The 20,636-nt window shown below is 36.8% G+C and overlaps 1 protein-coding gene across 2 annotated transcripts in view; it reads left to right on the forward strand.

Moving 5' to 3' along the window:
* LOC106884092 (uridine 5'-monophosphate synthase) overlaps positions 1-20,636 on the forward strand; it is a 161,131-nt gene that overhangs the window by 90,782 nt on the left and 49,713 nt on the right. For both annotated transcript variants that reach the window (XM_089352341.1, XM_089352342.1), the window contains 2 exons: positions 1,190-1,323; positions 18,827-18,956. In XM_089352341.1, coding sequence (XP_089208467.1) covers positions 1,190-1,323; positions 18,827-18,956 — 264 coding nt within the window. The remainder of the gene's footprint in view (positions 1-1,189; positions 1,324-18,826; positions 18,957-20,636) is intronic.

Consider the following 20,636-nt stretch of genomic DNA (forward strand, 5'->3'; position numbering starts at 1 on the left):
TACTTGATCCAAAAATAAATTGCAGAAGTTCAGTCATATGCACATCAATTTTGATAGCGGCCAATGTAAATATATGGTAGAGGAAGGGATTAAAGCTTTCTCTCTTAGATTAAAGAGTCAGTAAATTTTTTTAAACAGATATAAACATGAGTGTTTTTATTTGGGCCATTTCTGGTTGTACAGGTCTGACAGACATATGAGCTTTGGGGCAGATTTGTGACATACAAGGTTTTAAAAGTCATGTTAACACTAATAGTTTCTATCATCAAATCCTGTTAACAATATTGTATAGGAAATTATACTGAAATAGTGTAGCTAAACTAATAAGTATGAAAGTTAGACTAGACCTCTTAATCCTAAAATAGTGTAGGAAAAATATGCACAAAATTTGGAATGTGGGTGATATTGATGTGTAGTGACGTCATCTTGAGAGTCTTCAGTACGCATGCGCAGGGTTGGAATCTTCTGGAAGGCCTGCGGAAGTTCCCTCATGCGCATGTGCTAAAAACTTGCAGGAAAAGTTCTCTTGCGTTCCCTGCTTGCGTCTCTGACTCGGGATGCAGCCACTGAACATTGCACACGTGTTTTCACTAGCGGTTCGCCTACACTCCTGTCCCAGATGCATAGGATTGACCAGCTCTGTTTGCAACTGGAGTTTTCTGTGATATTGTATCACAATGTTGAATTAACTCCAGCTTTGCTGTTTTAATAACCAAAACAGTTTCTCCAAGTTGTTCCAAGTTATGTATTAACCAAAAGAAAGATTAACACCAGATTTGCTGTTTATCCAACAAACTGTGGTTACTGAGAGTTAGAATGTACATATTTTTATATACCCGAACTAGAGTGTTATATGTTCGTGGTTGTTATCTGTCTGAGCGTACATTCATTTATTTACCAAAACTGAGAGTGTTGAATATTTGTTATTGCTGAATGTCTGAACCAAAACATATTTTGTACATACCCATAATAAAGAGCGTTATATTGTTCGGATGCTTTCTTGTTCTGATATTATTGTTTTCTCAAAATATTGATGTAAGGAAATTGTGTAGCACCCCAATGGTGCTAAATACACCAAGTTGCAATCAAATCTTACAGATGTAATAAATCCAAAATTATATGGATTCCTTGATATCTGTAAATATAAACTGATCATTTGAGATTCATATGTTTTTCTCTTTTATTGCAGATAGTTGAGAAAATAGCACCATATATTTGTGCTGTGAAGACCCACATTGACATTGTTCTGGATTTTAACATGAATTTTATCTCTCAACTTGTCAAATTATCTGAAGAATTCAACTTTATTTTGTTTGAAGACAGGTATGATTCATATAATTTTAAGAAAATAACTGCTATTGATATGAAAATCTTATTCTTCCAGATAATTTATTAAAATAACATAAAACATGATACAAAGAGAATATTGAAGTATAACAGTTTGTTAGATAGGGAAAACAGATCATATAAAAAGAAAGCACTATAATAGGGACGGAGAAAGAATGTGACTTGTAGTTTAAAGAAAATTGGTGAGTGTGAGTTAGTTGTCTGTTCTCTGTACGGGGACAGTATTTCTTTGTGAAAAGTTAGAGAGTTTGTTTGATATGATATCAAGACAGAAAATCATATTTTCTTAGTTGTCTGAAACCAAGAAACTTAACTTCAATTTGTTTAAATCATCCATCTCTGCATACTATAGGGAAGCCTTGAATGAAGACTTTAAAATAAGAACAGCAAATATATGTTGTTCCTATTTTAATTGATTGCAGTGTTAGGAGCCATTGAAGAGCACTAGTAATATTTGCTTAGTTTTTAGTTCTCAAGAATAAATGGTAAAATAAAATTGTTTAAAAATTAAGCAATACATACATTTTGAATGAAAAATAGTAGGTAAGTTCAATGCATTTGCATTGAAAAGCTGATTGGAAATGGGTATACAATGAGAAAAAATATTGTTCAGTGTCTCATGTTATTTTTCATTTTCCATCCAACTATAGAAAGCAATTCCAGTCATGTTGTAGTCTCATTTTGTAGTCTCATCCATCAACTCTATACTGCTTAATAAGGCATTAATGTGATGAAGTATTCAGCTTTATTCAAACGTGATGTTGATATAATACTAATGACTAGGAAATTCAGTGGCAAGTAGTGGACTAGAACTGATAGACCTGATTATTTTGACATTACTGTGGGGTCCACTGACTTGGCTCATGAAACTGATTTATTGGTATTTACATTCTTAATTGTATACATAGTGAATTTCCTGAATTAGGAGGTGGATTATATAGAGATGACACTCTTTTCCCTATCTATAGGTCTAATAAGGTTAATCTTGAAAGGTCCTGCAAAAAACTTTTTAAATTCTTGAAGCATCTCTGTCTCTCTCTCTATCTTGATAGAAAATGATTATACAAAGGTTAACACCTTTGATATTACTCTGGATTTAAGTACTGAGCTATACTAACCATATCATAAACCAAATGAGAGCTTAAGGTATGTAAATAAAAATAAGTTCTATCATTAAAAATATATCAACTTGTATTTTAAACTCAAAATTACTATAACCACATTATTTGAAGCCGGGTATAAAGATAAAATTTACTATAGTCAGAATCAAAATAATAATAAAATTCCTGGAAACAATAGATTATTGCATAAGTTGAAACTTAATAGTGAGTGCATACCCTCTGCCCACACCTTCCTCACCTTTAGTGTTGGCACTCTCAGTGTGGGTACATTGAAAGATAGGTCCAGTGAGATTGTTGAGATGCTTGAAGGGAGGCCTGTAGATGTGTGTTGCATCCAAGAAGTAAGGTGGAGAGGAGGTTCCGCTAGGTTCTTCACAGGCAGCTTAGGTGTAAAATCTTCTGGGTAGGGAACAGTGATAGAGTTGGCAGTGTGGTCATACTTCTTGCTGAGAAGTTTGCCAATGTTCTGCAGCAGGAGAATCAGGGGCTTGAAGTACTTTGGATTGCAAGAGAGTGTGTAAAAAAAAGAAATGAGGTCACAGGAAAGAAGAGTGTCCGCATGGATGATGGTTTACTTACAGTTAGTGATTCTGCAAAGAGATTTGGAAATGCCTTTATGAAATCCTGCTAAATGTAAAGAATGTATGGGAAAAGGATAGTCTGACTAATGTAGACCCAACTGAGAGACCAGCTATCTGAATTGACAGTTGCTTGGTAGATAAAGCCACGAAGGATATGAAGACAAGGAAAGCCCCTTTCCAATCAAAAGTCAGTGCTGTGAGATGCTTAAAATATCTGACAGAGTGGGATATAGTCTAGTCAACCATATAGTTAATCGGGTTGTCCACAAGGGAGTAATACCCAACGACTGGTGTAGCAGTACCATACTCAACTGCTACAAAGATGGAAATAATTACATAGGTATCAAACTGCTGGACCAAGTAATGAAAGTTACAGAGAGGGTTATAGCTCAACTAATTAGGAAGAGAGTTATCCTAGATGAGATGCAGTTTGGTTTTGTACCAGGAAAAAGCACAACAAGGCAGGAAAAGTACTTAGCCAAAGATAAACCTCTGTACTTGGCTTTTGTTGACATGGAAAAAGCCTTTGACAGAATCCCCTGCTCCCTTATCTGGTGGTCAATGCAGAAGCTAGGGATAGATGAGTGGTTCGTGAGAGATGTAGAAGGAGTGTGTTGTCATGTATGTGTGCACGCGCGTGTGTGTAAGAGAGAGAGTGATGTCTAAGTGGCTCTCTCACACACACACACATACATACAAAAAAGACGTATGCTTATTTGTACACATGACAACACACTCCTTCACTCATTCTCTATCTCACACACATCCATTTCATCTGCTCTTTGATACTGTGTGTGTGGTGTTCCACAATCACCATTTATTTCAATCACTCTTGTGAAGATATTCACATAACTTCTTTTTTCATCTAATCCCCATTTTAATTTTCAAAAAAGTTGCCGAGAACAATGTGTTCACTCTCTACAAGAGGAGACAGGGTAGCTGTAGATGATCAGTATTCTACAATGAAGCAAAGACAAGTACAGGTAGCCAGAGTCAATGTTGAATTCTGCAACTTTGTTAACTCTGTTAAGTATGTTTGCAACTATATAAACAACAATTTAGATGCTGCAACATACACTCTTATGCAGAATGGCAGTCAGAAGACAAATAAAAATGACTAAGTTGCACAGTATGACAGAGGAAGATACATCAGTACCAACGAGGTTTTTTTGATGCAACTTCAATTTTCCCATTCATGAGAGGCACCCAGCCATCTTTGATCTGTGTGTACATCTAGAGAATGGCCACAATGTTATCTTTTACGAAACAAACAGCCGTGCAACAGGCACTTTCTCTAAAAGAAACTATCTTTACTGCCTTTTTGAAGTTGTGTCAAGTAGATGAAGATGGAAGAAAACTCCTTTACCCACAACTACCCAAGTATTACACCTGTAGAAACAATAAATGGCATGAGGAAACATGAGACTGACGCTCTTGCAAGAGTTTACAATGTTCACCCAAGCCAAGTAGACTGCTACTACTTACAGCTTCTTTTGCATGAAGACGTGGTCCCAAATCATTCCAAGATTCAAGGAAGGTAAATGGTCATGTGTTTGAAACTTATAGGGAAGCATGCTATTAACAAGCTTTTTTAGAAAATTATGAGCATTGGAACCTTGCATTGACAGAAGCATCAGTATCAGATTCTTCAAGGAAATTCTTTAACCTTTTTGCAATTGTGCCAAATTGGCAGTCCCCTACAGCTTTGAATGAAACATCATGAGGACACGGCTGAAGACTTAAAGTATGCAGTTCAACAGGCAAACCCAGATATCAATATTTAGTTCTCTGAAACAATTTTTAACCAAGCGCTGATTGAAATTGAGGATCAAGTTTTGGTCATGGAAGGCAAAAATTTGCAAGAGTATTGCTTGACTGCCAAAAACAAACTGTCAAATTAGTGGTTTAAGTTCAAGAGACATAGCAAGAGAGACAAATTATGACATCACAGAGTTGGTTGCATTTGTGAATGAACATGGAAACTAAACTTCTTCCAGAACAACGCTGTGCATATGGTAAAATTATTTCATCAGTCAGAAAAAAAGCAGAGGAATTTTCTTTCTTGATGCTCCTGGTGGCACAGGTAAAACATTTGTAACAACATTGCTTCTCTCCAAGGTAAGGCAGCAAAAAAGAATTGCAGTTGCTAAACTTCTTCCAGAAGAACGTTGTGCTTATGATCAAATTTTTATTATTTTCAAAGTGAAAGGACATGTCTTCATGAACTGAGTTTTTGTTTCATTTTCACAGATAATATTGTTATAGGGCTTTCCTATAAGTAGGTTATCTCCCTTGGCTAGGCGGCGCTCCATGTAGACAATTAAACTTCCGCAGACTATTCACGCTATTGTTATTGTTTCGATGATTCAGCTATCGAAGTACTTACTGTGCCTAAGTTAAAGAAATATTTAAGATTATATAGACAGTATGTTACTGGAAGAAAGGCGGACTTGACTGAAAGGTATAAAAATTCTGTTGATGAAGAATGTCAACAAAGTAAATTCATCGGACGATAGATCTGAAGTATCGTCCGATACTTCAGACAAAAAGAAGCAGAAGCTTATATCTCCTCTCGGTGAAGTATTGCCTGATCCCAGTCTGCTTTCAGCATCTATTTCTAGCATATAGGAGTCCACTTTTGCTGGTCATTCCTCTTATTTTTGTATGTAATATAATTTTAATCTTCGGATTTTTTTATATGCTAGACCACTGGTTCTAATTGATTAATATCAATTTCTACCCTTATTAATATATATATATATATATATATATATATAAAGAAACATATCATAGCTAGGCTTACTCGAAATTCCCACATTCATTCAGAACATTAACAACAATTTCAATGTATTTATTATTTGAATGCAAAATTCTTTATTGAAAATACCTGTACATCAACACAACAATTATTAGGGGTGATCTTTCGATAGTCCATTAAAATTGACGAAATGCTGGGAACACATTTGGCTATTTGCAGTGTAAACAAGGTCTTTCCTCACAAGTCTCGATCTCTGAAGCCAAATACGACGAATAGCTACGTTTGCAGGATATCTATGTAGTGAAATAACTTTGCCGTCTAGACATATTAACCGGTCAGTACAGTATGTGAGTCGTCTGCGGAAGTTAAAGCAAGTCACTGAGCATGCGTACATGTCATACGGGAGAGTTCCAATCAGGGGTGGATAACAACCTTATAGGAACCCCTATATCTCTTAATTTTTTTCTATATCTTGGTGGCCAAACCAACTGGGCTCTCACTGAGCTAAGCGATAAGGCAAGACTTTGCCCCATTAGGGGCGAATTTTTCAATAAAAAATTTCTATTCCTCATTTTTTAATTTTATTTTGTGTAAAAGAAAAAAATGTCTTTGGAGAAGAGTGTAAGCTCTTCCTTTCTTTGTGAATCACCCCCTCTGCTGTTGAATAACAACGATAAAAGTTCCAAAGATAATTATCTCTGCCCACTGTGCACCTTAAAAGGCATCGTCTGGCTTCACTGCCACCATTCTCCCAGGAGAACAAACAGCTCGTTCTGCTTTTAAGTTACCGCTAAACCTGGTCACAAATAACAGTGCAACTTGTAACATAAGCAAAGAGTCAGATTCAGCAGAAGTGTTGCGCCAATGCCACCTGATCATTTGGGATGAATGCACCATGTCACATAAAGGTGCAATGGAAGCTCTTGATAAGGACATAGGAGACAACAATAAATCTATGAGAGGAGTTACATTAGTTTTATCAGGAGACTTCAGATAGACATTACCAGTTATTCTGAGACAAACAAGATCTAATGAAATAAAAGCATGCATTAAGTCTTCACACCTATGGCATAAAGTACAGAAATTCTCCTTAACCCTTTTGTTACTTATATTTCTGACTAAAATACACCCCTCATGAATTTAGACTAGTTTCATTAAACAACTGTAACTTTTTTACTTATCAACATATTAATGTGATATTTGGAACATAATTTAAGAAAGGGTTCTTAATCAATTCTATTGCATAATTTTTGTCTCAAAGTGACTCTAATTACAGGTAAATCCAGGTAAACTGAGCAAAATGTAAAAATATTTAAATTTTGTTTAAACATTACCCGCCTGACTGGCTCTCGTGCCGGTGGCACATAAAAGCACCCACTACACTCTCGGAGTGGTTGGCGTTATGAAGGGCATCCAGCTGTAGAAACTCTGCCAAATCAGATTGGAGCCTGGTTTCGCCTCCTGGTTCACCTGTCCTCAGTCAAATCGTCCAACCCATGCTAGCATGGAAAGCGGACGTTAAACGACGATGATGATGATGATGATGATTACAATAGAAAATGAGTCATCAGCTAATATTCAATTGGGTATGCAACAAAATTTTGATATAGAAGAATTGTGCACATCACTAGATTATCAGTTGAATTTAATGCACAGAAGAACAGGTGTACCATAAAGGTAAAATAAACTGAAATACTGGAATTTATTTTTGAAGAAAGCTAGAAAATTAAATACATCAACTAAATGAAATATACTCACATCATCATCATCATCATCGTTTAACGTCCACTTTCCATGCTAGCATGGGTTGGACGATCTGACTGAGGACTGGTGAAACCAGATGGCTACACCAGGCTCCAATCTGATTTGGCAGAGTTTCTACAGCTGGATGCCCTTCCTAACGCCAACCACTCAGAGAGTGTAGTGGGTGCTTTTACGTGCCACTGGCACGAAAGCCAGTCAGGCGGGTACTGGCAATGGCCACACTCAAAATGGTGTATTTTATGTGCCACGTGCACAAGAGCCAGTCCAGGGACACTGGCAACGATCTCGCTCGAAAATCCTTACACATGTCACGGGCACAAGTGCCAGAAAAGTGACGTTGGGCACAGGTGCTATCCCGATTTCGCTTTCGCTTGCCCCAATAAGTCTTTGTAAGCTGAGTTTCGTGTCCAATGAAGGAGACGACGTTGGCACGGGTGCTAGTCGTCGAATTTAGTTCTATTTCGATTTCACTTGCCTCAACAAGTCTTCGCAAGCGGAGTTTAGTGTCCAATGAAGGAAAGGTACGCATAAGTGGGCTGGCTACACCCCTGGCAGAGGCTTTGGATTTAGGTCTCACTTGGCTTGTCGTGTCTTCTCACGCACAGCATATTTCCAAAGGTCTCGGTCAGAAGTCATCACCTTGGTGAGGCCCAATGGGCCTCACCACCTCAGCCCAGGTCTTCCTGGGCCTACCTCTTCCACGGGTTCTCTCAACTGTTAGGGTGTAGCACTTTTTCACACAGCTATCCTCGTCCATTCTCACCACATGTCCATACCAGCGCAATCGTCTCTCTTGCATGCCACAACTGATGCTTCTTATGTTCAGCTTTTCTCTCAAGATACTTACACTCTGTTGGGTATGCACACTGACATTACTCATCCATTGGAGGATACTGGCTTCATTCCTTGCGAGCTTACACATGTCCTCAGCAGTCACAGCCCATGTTTCACTGCCATGTAGCATAGCTGTTCGTACACATGCGTCATACAGTCTGCCTTTTTCTCTGAGTGAGAGGTCCTTTGTCACCAGCAGAGGTAAGAGCTCTCTAAACTTTTCCCAGGCTATTCTTATTCTAGCACCTACACTTTCAGAGCACCCTCCCCCACTACAAACTTGGTCACCCAGATAGCGGAAGCTATCAACTACCTCTAGTTTTTCTCCCTGGAATGAGACACACATACATGAATACATGGGAACATATATAACAATGATTTGCAATAGAAATTAAATCAAAACTGGTCACTCACCTTACAAGCAAATTAAAATTACAGGTAAATTAAAATAAAAAGTAAAACTAAGTAAATTTGAAAAATATTTATACAATCTAATTATACATATATACAATATTCACACAATATTTCTATCATGGAAAGTTGTAAAATATCCCACTCTACATACTGCAACCTTGCAGAATGCACATTGAAAAGACGTTTCAACTGGCCGTCCACTGGGGGTTTTTCTTTGTTGATGTAGACATTCATGGCATTGCTTTTTGTGATCCCTGATTTTTTCTAATTTATGTAGATCGGCTGAACTTAGAGGGATATCTCTTTGGCAGGCTTTGGTTTTCCTTCCTGCAGTTATTTTTCTAGAGGAATAACCTGCCCTCAACTGCATTGCTACATCTGCTCGGAACTGCAGACGATTGCACCATTTGCAAACCCATCCTGATTTGGTATATAATATAAATACATTTACAATGCTCATGTTTACTATATACCAAACCAGGTATCGCCACTATTTATTACCTGGTCTACCAACTGGATAATAACTCATCATCTAGTTCAGCCGATCCACACTGCCCATGTACCTGTTATAATCAAGGTTCACAAATGGGGTGCCATTTTCATCTACAAGTGGTTGTATACTGGTAGATAGAAAATTTATCTGCCTCTTATCTCTGTATGTGGTTGTTAGCAGATTTACTTTCTGCTGTTGAATTATTTCACCTCTTTTTTTCAATTTTGCTTTTCTTTATATCCAGCGGCAGCTCTTTTCTACTAGCAATTACTATAGCACATGTATTCATTGCCACAGCTTCTAAATCTACTGCAAGTTTGACTGAACTAAAAAATCGGTCAAAAAATAATATACGGCCCTGGTTATGGTATGGAAATGATAAATTCCAGACCACATCATATCCCAGGCCATGCTGACTAACATTATTGTCTCTTTTCCCTGTATAAAAGCTAAATCCACAGCAGTACCCAGTATTTGCTTCACAAATTTTTCAAACTTAGATCCCCCATGGGCTTTCCTGGCATATACTATCAGAAGCATACCCTTCCTTTATACCCCACCATGCCCTCATCGACGGATAAGTATCTCTCATGGGTTGTAAAATGTTTTATATGCATTTTGAATGCAGTTGATGAGGGGGTCTTATTTTAAATAAGGGATCAAAGTTTGGTTCTCCACGCACTGGGGTACTGCTAGTGTCTCTCACATGTAAATACTGGTTCAGTTTCACAAATCATATTTGGGTCATAATACTGGAAACATACTGATTGCCAAAAGGTTCCTGATTGCTCCAGTAATTTGTAATTCTGGCAAGAAATGCCCGTATTTCTTCTACGGTTGTGGGAAACCACAAGCTATCTTTTTTTCCAGCTTGTTTACATTCTGCGTAACAGTTTATTTACACAGTGATCGCTTCAAACAAGCATGCTGGAAAAAAAATAAGAAGAAAATGTCTAATGGTTTCGCTTCCTGAGAAAGACTATAGGTAGACCCTGTCTCCTTAGAAAAAATGTTAATAAAAACATTTTAGAAGTTTTTACTCCATTCTGGTGTAAAATCATCCTCGCTGTCAATGTTGCTGTTGCCACTTTCAGTTTCTTCCGAATCGTGCTTTCGGTTTTGGATACAAAAATATCCAATTCATTTTCGTTCACCACATGCTTTTGTACTTCATTCATTCTTTTCCTCGATATCTCCATATCTTCCATTGAAAAGCCTTCAAATTCGGAATCACTGCTTGGTAGCATGAAACACCACTCCATTTTCAAAGCTGAAAAAAATTAATGCTGAAAAAATGTGGAAAAAAGTCTTCCAAAATTCACCGAGTTCAAATATCACGCCAAACAATGTCAGATACAATAACTCAACTATTTACAAAGTGAAATCACATGTTTTCACAAATGTACTAACGAGATTTGGGTTCAAATTTACATTTAAATAACAATGGGTACTCTTGGCTGGCTACAGCCGAGTTGGTAAGCTGGTTATGGCCAGGTTAGTATTGAAAGGGTTAAATACTAACATGTGAGCGGGACCAATATGCAGAACAGTTTTCAACTTGGCTCCTCCAATTAAGAAATGGAAATGTACCATTTGATGGGAATGGTGATATCAGTTTGGCTCATATTGCTATCATGGTGAATTCCTCAGCTGAATTGATGAAAAGGGTATTTCCAGACTGAAGTAATAAGTATAATTCACATAAATGGGTGTGTGAAAGAGCAATTCTTGCTCCAAAAAATGGGTCAGTAGCAAATATTGACCATGAATTAATGAATAAGATTCCAACAGTCATTAAAGAGTACATATTAGTTGATTCAGTCCTTGATGAAAATCAAAGTTCCTTAATTCTCTTGAACTACATGGCACTCCTCCACATAAAACTTTTTTGCTTTTAAGAAATTTAGATCCTCCTGAATTATGCAATGGGATAAGGTTGATTGTGAAGACATTATCACCTAATGTGATAGAAGCTACCATCATCACTGGATGTGCCTCTGGGGAAGAGGTTTTCATTCCAAGAATTCCAGTTAAACCAACAGACATACCATTTCAGTTCAAATGAACACAATTCCCGGTGTAACCTTGCTTTGCAATGTCTATTAATAAAGCTCAAGGTCAGACTTTGAAATCTACTGACTTGCACTTAATTGAGCCTTGCTTTTCTCATGGTCAACTTTATGTTGGTTGCTCCAGGGTTTGCAAGACTTATTTGTCTATGCTCTAAACCACAAAACAAAGAATGTTTTTTACCTGGAAGCTCTTACATAATTTCCTTCAACATATGTGATAGAATTTATCTCCTTTCATAAAAGTGGCAAATTTTGTATTTTCATTTTTTATTATCATTGAGTGAGAGAGCAATGCATGCCATCAACGTGACACGGGTAAAATATACAATGTCTAGTATATTTATAATGACTACCCATCTGATAAGGGTACACTAAGCACATTCATCACAACCGTAAGTGTGTGACATAGTGATCTCATATCAAGATAAACAGTGCATGACTTTGTAGGTGGGGCCCAGTTTGAATTTTCTTCAGATCGAGTAGCTCATCCCACTTTTAGAAACCGGCTCTGGCTCTGATTACAAATGTCGTGTTTTCATAAGTTTTGAATTAAAATTTTTCGCCAAACCTTAGTCTAACACTAGCTGAATAATAACTAAGTTATTTTACTAAATTCTTAGTAAAAGTAATTGAAAGAAACACAGACCATCTCAAAATAAATACAGTAATGAAAAGGTTAAGGATGTTGAACAAAACACCCATGTTTCCAAAGGTGAATTATCCAAACCCCAAAGAATATCTCTCAACACATGGCTGTATATCATCATCATCATCATCATCGTCATCATCATCATCATCATCATCATTATTATTTTGTGTTATGAATTCAGAATTGATTTCCCATTTAAAGAATAAGTTGTATCCCAGATTTTTTCTTCCAATATATAAGGAACAATTCTATCTCCTGGCGATGCTGGATGCCTCTGCTAGTATATATATATATATATATATATATAAATTTGATTTATAAGTACTTTTTTAAATCTACCTTATTCTTATTTTTTATTTATCTGTAATTTTAATTTAACTGTTGTGTCACAAATTTTGGCTAACTTGTATTGTGAACTACTATTATATGTGTTTCTGTGTATTAATGTGTAAGCTTATTTCATTCAGTTGATGGCATGAATTTCATTTCCTAGTTTTCTTTAAAGACAAATTCCAGTATTTCTAGAACTTGTTTTTGAATATTCCAACATTGTTGTCCTGTCAAGGCTTCCCTAATATAACTTATCTTCTGATACCCATCCCTCCATCAACCTTCTGTGTTACCGACACTACTTCATATGGTACTCCCTCTACTGTCCTTTATCATCTTCTCCCCCATGACCCATTCTTATTTCTTTTTCTTCACTTCTCCTCCCCAAACTGACATTCACTGCATCTGACTCAATCCCCTTCTAATTATCTGTCACACTAATTTTACTTTAGCACATTTATCTATCCACCTTCCTCTATCCTATTTCTCTCTCTCATATACCCTAACTTCATCTCTCTCTCTCTCTCCCCCCTCCCCAGCTGGGGAAGCCATGTATTCACCTCATCAGCACAACACTTGCACCTGTTCTATCACACTTTCATATCCTTCAATACCATACCCCACTTGTTGCTAAGTCTCTCCTGTTTCTCAGTAAGGTGATATTTCCCCATGACCAGATAAGTTTTTGTTAATGAGTGAACACCCCCCCCCCACACAAACACACACACACACACACAAACACACACACACACACACACACATAGTCTGATCAATAAATATCCGGACTGTTGCCGTAGTAATGAAGCTAAACCACAGAGAGTGAAGCCGCTTAGCACAAATTGACCTTGAACTCTGCTGTGCATGCACACTAAGTTTTAGCATTCTAGCTCACTTCCGCTGTTTATAGTAGTGCTTGAAAGGAAGGTGTGTAGCATGTGATCATTGCATTGACCATGACAGAGAAAGTTGAGCAGAGAATCGGCATCAAATTTTGCCAAAAGCTTGGTGATGTCTGTTCAGAGGCCTATGCTAAGTTTTCAAAAATTTTTCATTGTTCTTAACACAATCAAAATCTTGTGCATCTGAAACCTGAGTGTCTTAGTTGTGGCACGAACTTGGCAGACTAATATCCAAATCTTCAGTGACTGAACTGAACCATAACTAATCTGCACATCCTCTGATACTCATGGATGGTGATGCAACAATTTCCTCTCATAGCTACATGCACATCTGCAATGTTTTGCTCAGTTCTGCAGGTTGTGGGTCTCCCAGAACGTTTGTCACTATCAACACTTTTTTGGCCATCTTGCAAATGTCTGAACCACTCGTACACTTGTATGTGGTTCATACACTCCTGTCCATACACTTTCTGCAACTTTGCATAGGCCTCTGAGCAGGTATCACCATGACAACTTTAGAGTTCAAAGTTAGTCTTTGTCAAATACTTTCACTTCGCATGCTGTAGCTTCGTTATTATGGCAACAGTTTGGATACTTTTTGATCAGACCTCGTGTGCATGAATCCAAATGTTGGACTGACCACTGTCTCATTCAGTTTTGACTCTACCTTCAGATATGCTCACAAGCTCATCTCAAGCCTCCAAAACCTAGGCCCAACTGTAATCTCAAGTCTCAAGCAAAGCAAGGTGGAGATGCACTTAAAAACCTTCTGCTCCTTCTGAATTGAACATCAAAGATGCATGGCTCTCTCTTTGTGATCTACTGCTTGCTGCTGCCACAGACACTTTCTGCTTTACCAAATGCTATCATCATGACTGGTTTGATGATAATTAGGCAGAAATCTGTGATCTCCTTGTAGCAAAGAAGAAAGCGTATGATGTATTTCTTGTAAGTCCTTTGTCCTCACTTCTTTGGGATGAGTAGCATTCACCTCTCTCTGATGTCCAATGCCTTGAGCAGCAAATAGAGAAGAGCTAGTGGATCAAGAAAGCCATAGAGATTCATTGCTACTCTGACTCCAATGACAGTCACTACTTTTATGGAGCCATCAAAGTATTCTATGGTCCATCATCCAAGTACAATGTACCTGTTTGTAGTACTGATGAGAACACTTCTGAAGGATTCTGATTAGATCCTCTTTCAAAGGGCACAACATTTGAAAGATCTTTTCAACTGGTACCATGAAGTTGATCCAGCAGCTCTAAGTCATTTTCTCAACCCCACCATCATTTAGAGATTATATGCTCCATTCTCCTTTAAGGAGGTCACCTGGGTCAGACAAAATTGCTCCTGAAATCTACAAGTATGGTGGCATCGCACTGCGCAGCCATCACAGACTATCCAAGGCTGCCTGGGATGCCAGCTTCCTTCCTTAGAAGTGGAAACATCTCCATCTATATGAAAAAGGGTGATTCCTCTATCTGTGGAAATAATTGTGGGATTTCCCTTTTAGATGTGGCTGGGAAAATTCTGACATTCTCTTCTCCAGATTAGTCTCCTTTCTCATTTTGAGAGTTCTCCAAGAGTCACAGTGTGGTTTCCACAGGATTTGCAGTACCACTGGCATGATGTTGTATGTGAAATTAAAGAGAAGTGTTGAGAACAGCATTAAGATCTCTGCTTGATTTTCATTGATCTATCAAAGGCATTCAACACTTATAAATTGTGAGCTCTGGAGTCTTCTGCAGCAGTGTTGGTGTCCACTAAAGTTTTTGCAACTCATCCAAGAATTTCATGAATGCTTGTGTGGTCATTGGCAGTCAAGAATCAGACCTTTTTGATGTCAGCATTGGTGTGAAACAAAGCTGTGTACTTGTTCTGGTTCTTTTCAACCTCTTCATCACAGTTGATACTCTCTTCATGTGGAGTGAACTTGATCCTGACAATGGAATCACGGTCACCTACTATCTGGACGGTAGTGTTTTCAGCCTTTGATGACTCAAATCCGAATCTAAGTCTCAGACTGCCATGATCTTTGAGTTCCAGTATGCAGATGACCGTAGATTGTCAACTCACAATCAAGAATTGATGCAGCATATCCTGAATATGATAGCAAGTATTTTTCAACAACTCAGTCTGTAGGTTAACACCTAGAAAACAGAAGTAATGCCATCAACATGGTCTCCACTCACCACCTTAGGTTTCCTCTCTTTGCATTGGTGGCAACACTGTCAACATTGTGTTGCCATTCACCTACTTCAGGTTCATCCTGTCTAACAATTGCTCTAATGATGAGGAGGTCCAATGTCAAATACAGAAGGCATCTACAGCTTTTGGTTAGTTTTGGACCAGAATTCTCATAAAGAATCTGACCATTCCTACAAAACTTGCTATGTTTCAGTCCTTCATTTTATCTATTCTTTTATATGGTGTGGAAACATGGGTGGTTTACTGCAAGCACCCAAAGATTCTCAAATCTTTTCACATCAGGTCTCTCCAACACATCCTGGACATCTCATGGGAAGACAGGGATCCGCATTGAACCATCTTCGAATGATGCAACTTCTTCAGCATCAAATCTCTTATTGTCAAGTGTCAACTTTGCTGGGCTGGCCATCTCATCAGGATGCCCCTCCCCTTCTGCCTAGTCAATGTGGTCTTCTACAAGGAATTGACTAAAGACCAACAATCAATTGGAAGACAGACAAAGAGATACAAAGTTCAAGTTGGTGGCCACCCTATGGAAATGTAACATTCCTCCTATGGATCTGGAAATTCTTGCTGTGAATCATCTGCTATCAAGCTTATGAAACTATCAAGCTAAGGTGTCATCAATGGCTTGATGAGCACTGAGTGAGGCATGCTCTAGCTGCCACTAGATTGCCTCTAACTTCCAGCTCATGTGGAAAACTCTGCTACTTGGCTTTTGATCTCTGCTCACTTCACCGTGTTTACGAACTGCATTAACACCAACTTGAAGGGATGTCATTATCTTTGGAACTGAGAAACCTCCAAGCATTCCCTTTCATTTAACATCTGCTATTCCACATATGCTATTTGTCAAAGTTTGAGGAATAAATTCTTGGAAGAGAAAAACTTATAAAAATATAATGGCATAAATAAAAAAAAAACATTAAGGTTCCATCAAGTCAATTACAACTCCACTTCCAAGGTTTAATTCAATTATTTTTCCTTTAAGTTATTTATGTAATCATTGTGTGAATCAGCATGAACCCAACCTTCATAGGTTTTGAGAATCTGTTACCTACTTTTAAAAGAGCACCTACAACCAAATAATAGCTTCATCAATGGAAACTTCTATTTATGGATTATGAGATTCTCATAAGAATCGTTTTACTATTTGTTCATGAAAAGTCTTATCTTGTTTTTTAGGAGTTTTTCATATGTACTTGTTAAATGAATAAACATTTTCAATAAATTTTATTGATACTGAATACTCAGTAAAACAAGTTATTGATGTAGTACACATCATAAGCTTTTGTTCATCACACTCATATATCCAGGAAAGCTTTTCGTCTTCCTTTTATTTATATTTTGCAATCTTCCATGAGGGCTGGCACTAGAAACCAGTCTTTTTACACTGCCACAAATGGCTCTTTGAAATCTTATGTTTTCAAAATTATTCTATATATTCTTTGAGCAAACAGAAATAATTTTCAGTGGCAATTTTAGCATCGTTCAAACCAGCAGGTGCTAGTTGGGTCTATAGAAATGTCATTTATTAGTCCTCCATTAGTAATATAACAACCAGGTATGGATTAATTTTGTATTTGGTTTGATTTTGTCAGACTTTGATAATTAATTTTCACTTTTCTATTTGGTATTTTGGATTTTTAAAAATTAACTTTTCTAAAGTTCTGTTGTTGTCTCAGGTTTATTGTTAGCTTCCTTTGTAGTTTATTTGTCTTGTCTATTGCCTAACAATTTTTGTAAAAGTTTTATTGGGTATAATTAAGCAATTATGTCAACTGCTTTCTAAAGGTGATGTTCAGAAAAGATTTACACCTTACATACAATTCTTACAAATTCTTATAGCTATCCTGAATTGAAAGATTCCAATTGGCTGGTAAAGTTGCATTTCATGGTAGACACGACAAGTCATTTTAACTTGCTTAGCAAAAATCTTATAGGAAAAGAATACATTCATCTTGAGTGATTCAGAACCAGTTTGGAATTTGAATTCAAATTCTTTGTGAAAGACACCAAAGACTACAGACTAGCTTATTTTATCTCACTTAGAAACTTTAACAAAAGAAGAAATAATATTGGTTTCAAATTTTGGCACAAGGCCAATTTCAGTGCTCAATTGGTGCTTATTTTATTGACCCAGAAAGGATGAAAGGCAAAGTTGACCCTGGCACCATTTGAACTCAGAACGTAAAGACTTAACAAAATACCGCAAAGTGTTTTGCCTGATGTGCTAATGATTCCTCCAGCTTGCCACCTTAAAAGGAGAAATAATATTAATAAAAGTTAATTACAGCAAGCCATTATAAACATATAAAATGAATTCTGTAAATGGTTTACAGTTTTCAAAAAGAAATAAGTGACTTCAACATTCTTTAACATCCTTTGATTTTGAAATATCACAAATATCAGCCAAATCAGTGTTTTAACTTCTGTTTATTTTTTTTATTTTGAATTTATGAATTATTTCTAGTGCACAGATGGTGGCTTTTACACTGTTTAGGCTCTGTTTTTCCCCACCCCCACATCCTAAGACCATAATGAGGGTATAAGTGACAGATGAGAAAACAAGATAGGTGCCAGTAAATGAAGTAATTACATAATAACTTTCTATATTGGAAATACCTTAGTTAGGCATCTGTTGAGGACAACATTATTTTTCTGAAAAAATTGTTTTAACTTATAAATACATATCCAACAAAAGTGCATTGCAGGAGGACCCACCCATTTGAAATAGTTCACATTTTAAGCTTTGTAAAGCTGCCTGCTTGTTATCCAAAAGAACTTGAGCAGTGCTTATTCTTAACATCGTGACTGTCATATACAATAGCTACATGACTGGTCTTGGAGATAGTAGTATATTTGAATGTAGAGTCAGTTTATGGTTAAACGACCATCACAAATCAAGTTAATATAAAATTTAAACATGCTGAAGAAACATAGCATCAATGTAATCTGAGAAAGGTAGTGCTTTTTCAATCTTTGAAGTAAGAGTACCATTCACATTGAGTAAAAGTTCAACTTCAAATGGGAATTTCATCTCAAGATGAAAATTTGCTAAAGTTCTATCTGTAATATTCTTTTACTTGAAAAAAATGGAATGCAGTATTGATTATTGTTCATCAGGATTAAATTCACATTACATTTATTCATTCAAATGGTTGTATCAGAAACAAGATGAAAAAATGAATGCATTGTCAACAACTAGCAACACATAGCAGCATGATGTTTTCTCAAAATTACATATGAAAAGCAATTGTGTGTAGAAATCAACATTTGTACTTTTCAAATATTTTATGTACAACCCCTATTTTCTCATTTTAAACCATTTTCTATGTATTTTTAATTTATTTCAGAAAATTCTCAGACATTGGTTCTACTGTGTTTCATCAATATACTGGAGGTGTTTATCTTATTTCCAGTTGGGCTCACTTAGTAAATGCACATTCTGTACCAGGGGATGGTGTGATTAAGGGCTTGAAAAAGGTAAGTATAGGAAGCTACCCTCAAATTATACCACATCACATTTATTATGAAATAACTAATTTACTACTTTTACTAACTCTGGGATCATTCTGGATATCATGCATAGAAATCCAGATATCTATACTCCATATGTTGACAGAAATAGAAATTACAATATCAGGTGGTTATAATAGTAGCAATTGCATGATATGAAAGCATTACAAGTTTAAAATGCTTAATACTTATCTTTTATTATCATATTTCTAACTAAAATATACTCCTAAATGTTTCAATTAAATTTTTAAATAATCTTGAATTGTAACTGATTTCATAAAATAACTGGAACTTTTTTATTCATTGACATATGAAAATGTAGCTTTTAGAACACAATAAACTATACTTAAATTTGTTGCATAATTTTTGATTCAAAGTGAATCTACTTATAAGTAAATTCAGTAAAACAAAATTATTTAAGCATCATAATATTAAATGAGTCTTTAGCTCATATTCAGCTATGTATACATCAAAATTGTTATATGAAATTGTAATAAGAATTGTGCATATTATTGACTTTTGAATTGAACTTAAATGAATATAAACAGATGCATCATAAACATAAAATAGCAGGAAATACTGGAATTTAATTTTGAGCAAAGCCACAAAATTGAATATATTCACAAATACACACATGCAGTAATGATTTATTGATATAATTATTCAAAACTTGTCACTTCACTTTACACCACACCACCACCACCACCACCACCACCATCATCACTTAACATCCATCTTCCATGCTGACAGGAGATGTTAAGCCAGAAGGCTGCACCAAGCTCCACTATCTGTTTTGACATGGTTTTTATGACCAGATGCCCTTCCTAATGCTAGCCACTTTACAGAGTATACTGGGTGCTTTTCATGTGACACCAGCACCGGTGACGTTGCTTTGGCATTGTTTTTACTGCTAAATGCCAATCACATTACAGTATGGACTGGACAATTTTTATGTGGCACTAGCACTGACAAGGTCACCAAGTAACTTGCAAGACAAAGTTCCTTTCAGAGGTAGAGGGATATTGGAAGAGGTGACTTTCTGCCAGGTGATGAGAGGTTAGAGTATGACAGAGGGACAGAAACAGGTGTCTTGCTGTAGAGGAAATTCGTGGTTACCTCAGTCAAAGAAAGAGAAAGTGAGTGAGTGAAAGAGAGTCAGAGAGATGGTGGTGATGTGTCAGTGTGGGAATGAGAATATAAATGGGATGACAGAGCACTGTCAAGGATGCACAAACTGGAAGTTCATGTGAATGCAAAGAGGTGGGGAAGGCGGATGTTGTGATTGGTGAAACCTAGGTCTGTTGAGGAGGCACAACAAGATAGTAATGATACAGTGGGCAGGGAGGACAGGACTGGACTGCAGGAGTGGGAAGAGAGAGATAAACGAAGTGCATGAAAAAGAAAAGATATAATTTGGTTTATTGGGGTAGTGTGTGTGAAAAATATTATTGTTACATGTAGGTGAAACACACAGCTCTTCCCGAACTCAGTTTTGCTGAGGTATTTTGGCCTTCTCATGAACCTCATATTGCGAGACATCTTTGTCCATTGTCATCTGTTTGAGGCCTAATATCTTTAGATCGCTCCTCATTACCTCATCCCATGTCTTCCTGGATCTCTTTCCACGGGTACCATCCACTATAAGTA

Source organism: Octopus bimaculoides, chromosome 5, assembly GCF_046866305.1.
Source record: "Octopus bimaculoides isolate indiv1 chromosome 5, ASM4686630v1, whole genome shotgun sequence".
NCBI lineage: Eukaryota > Metazoa > Mollusca > Cephalopoda > Octopoda > Octopodidae > Octopus > Octopus bimaculoides.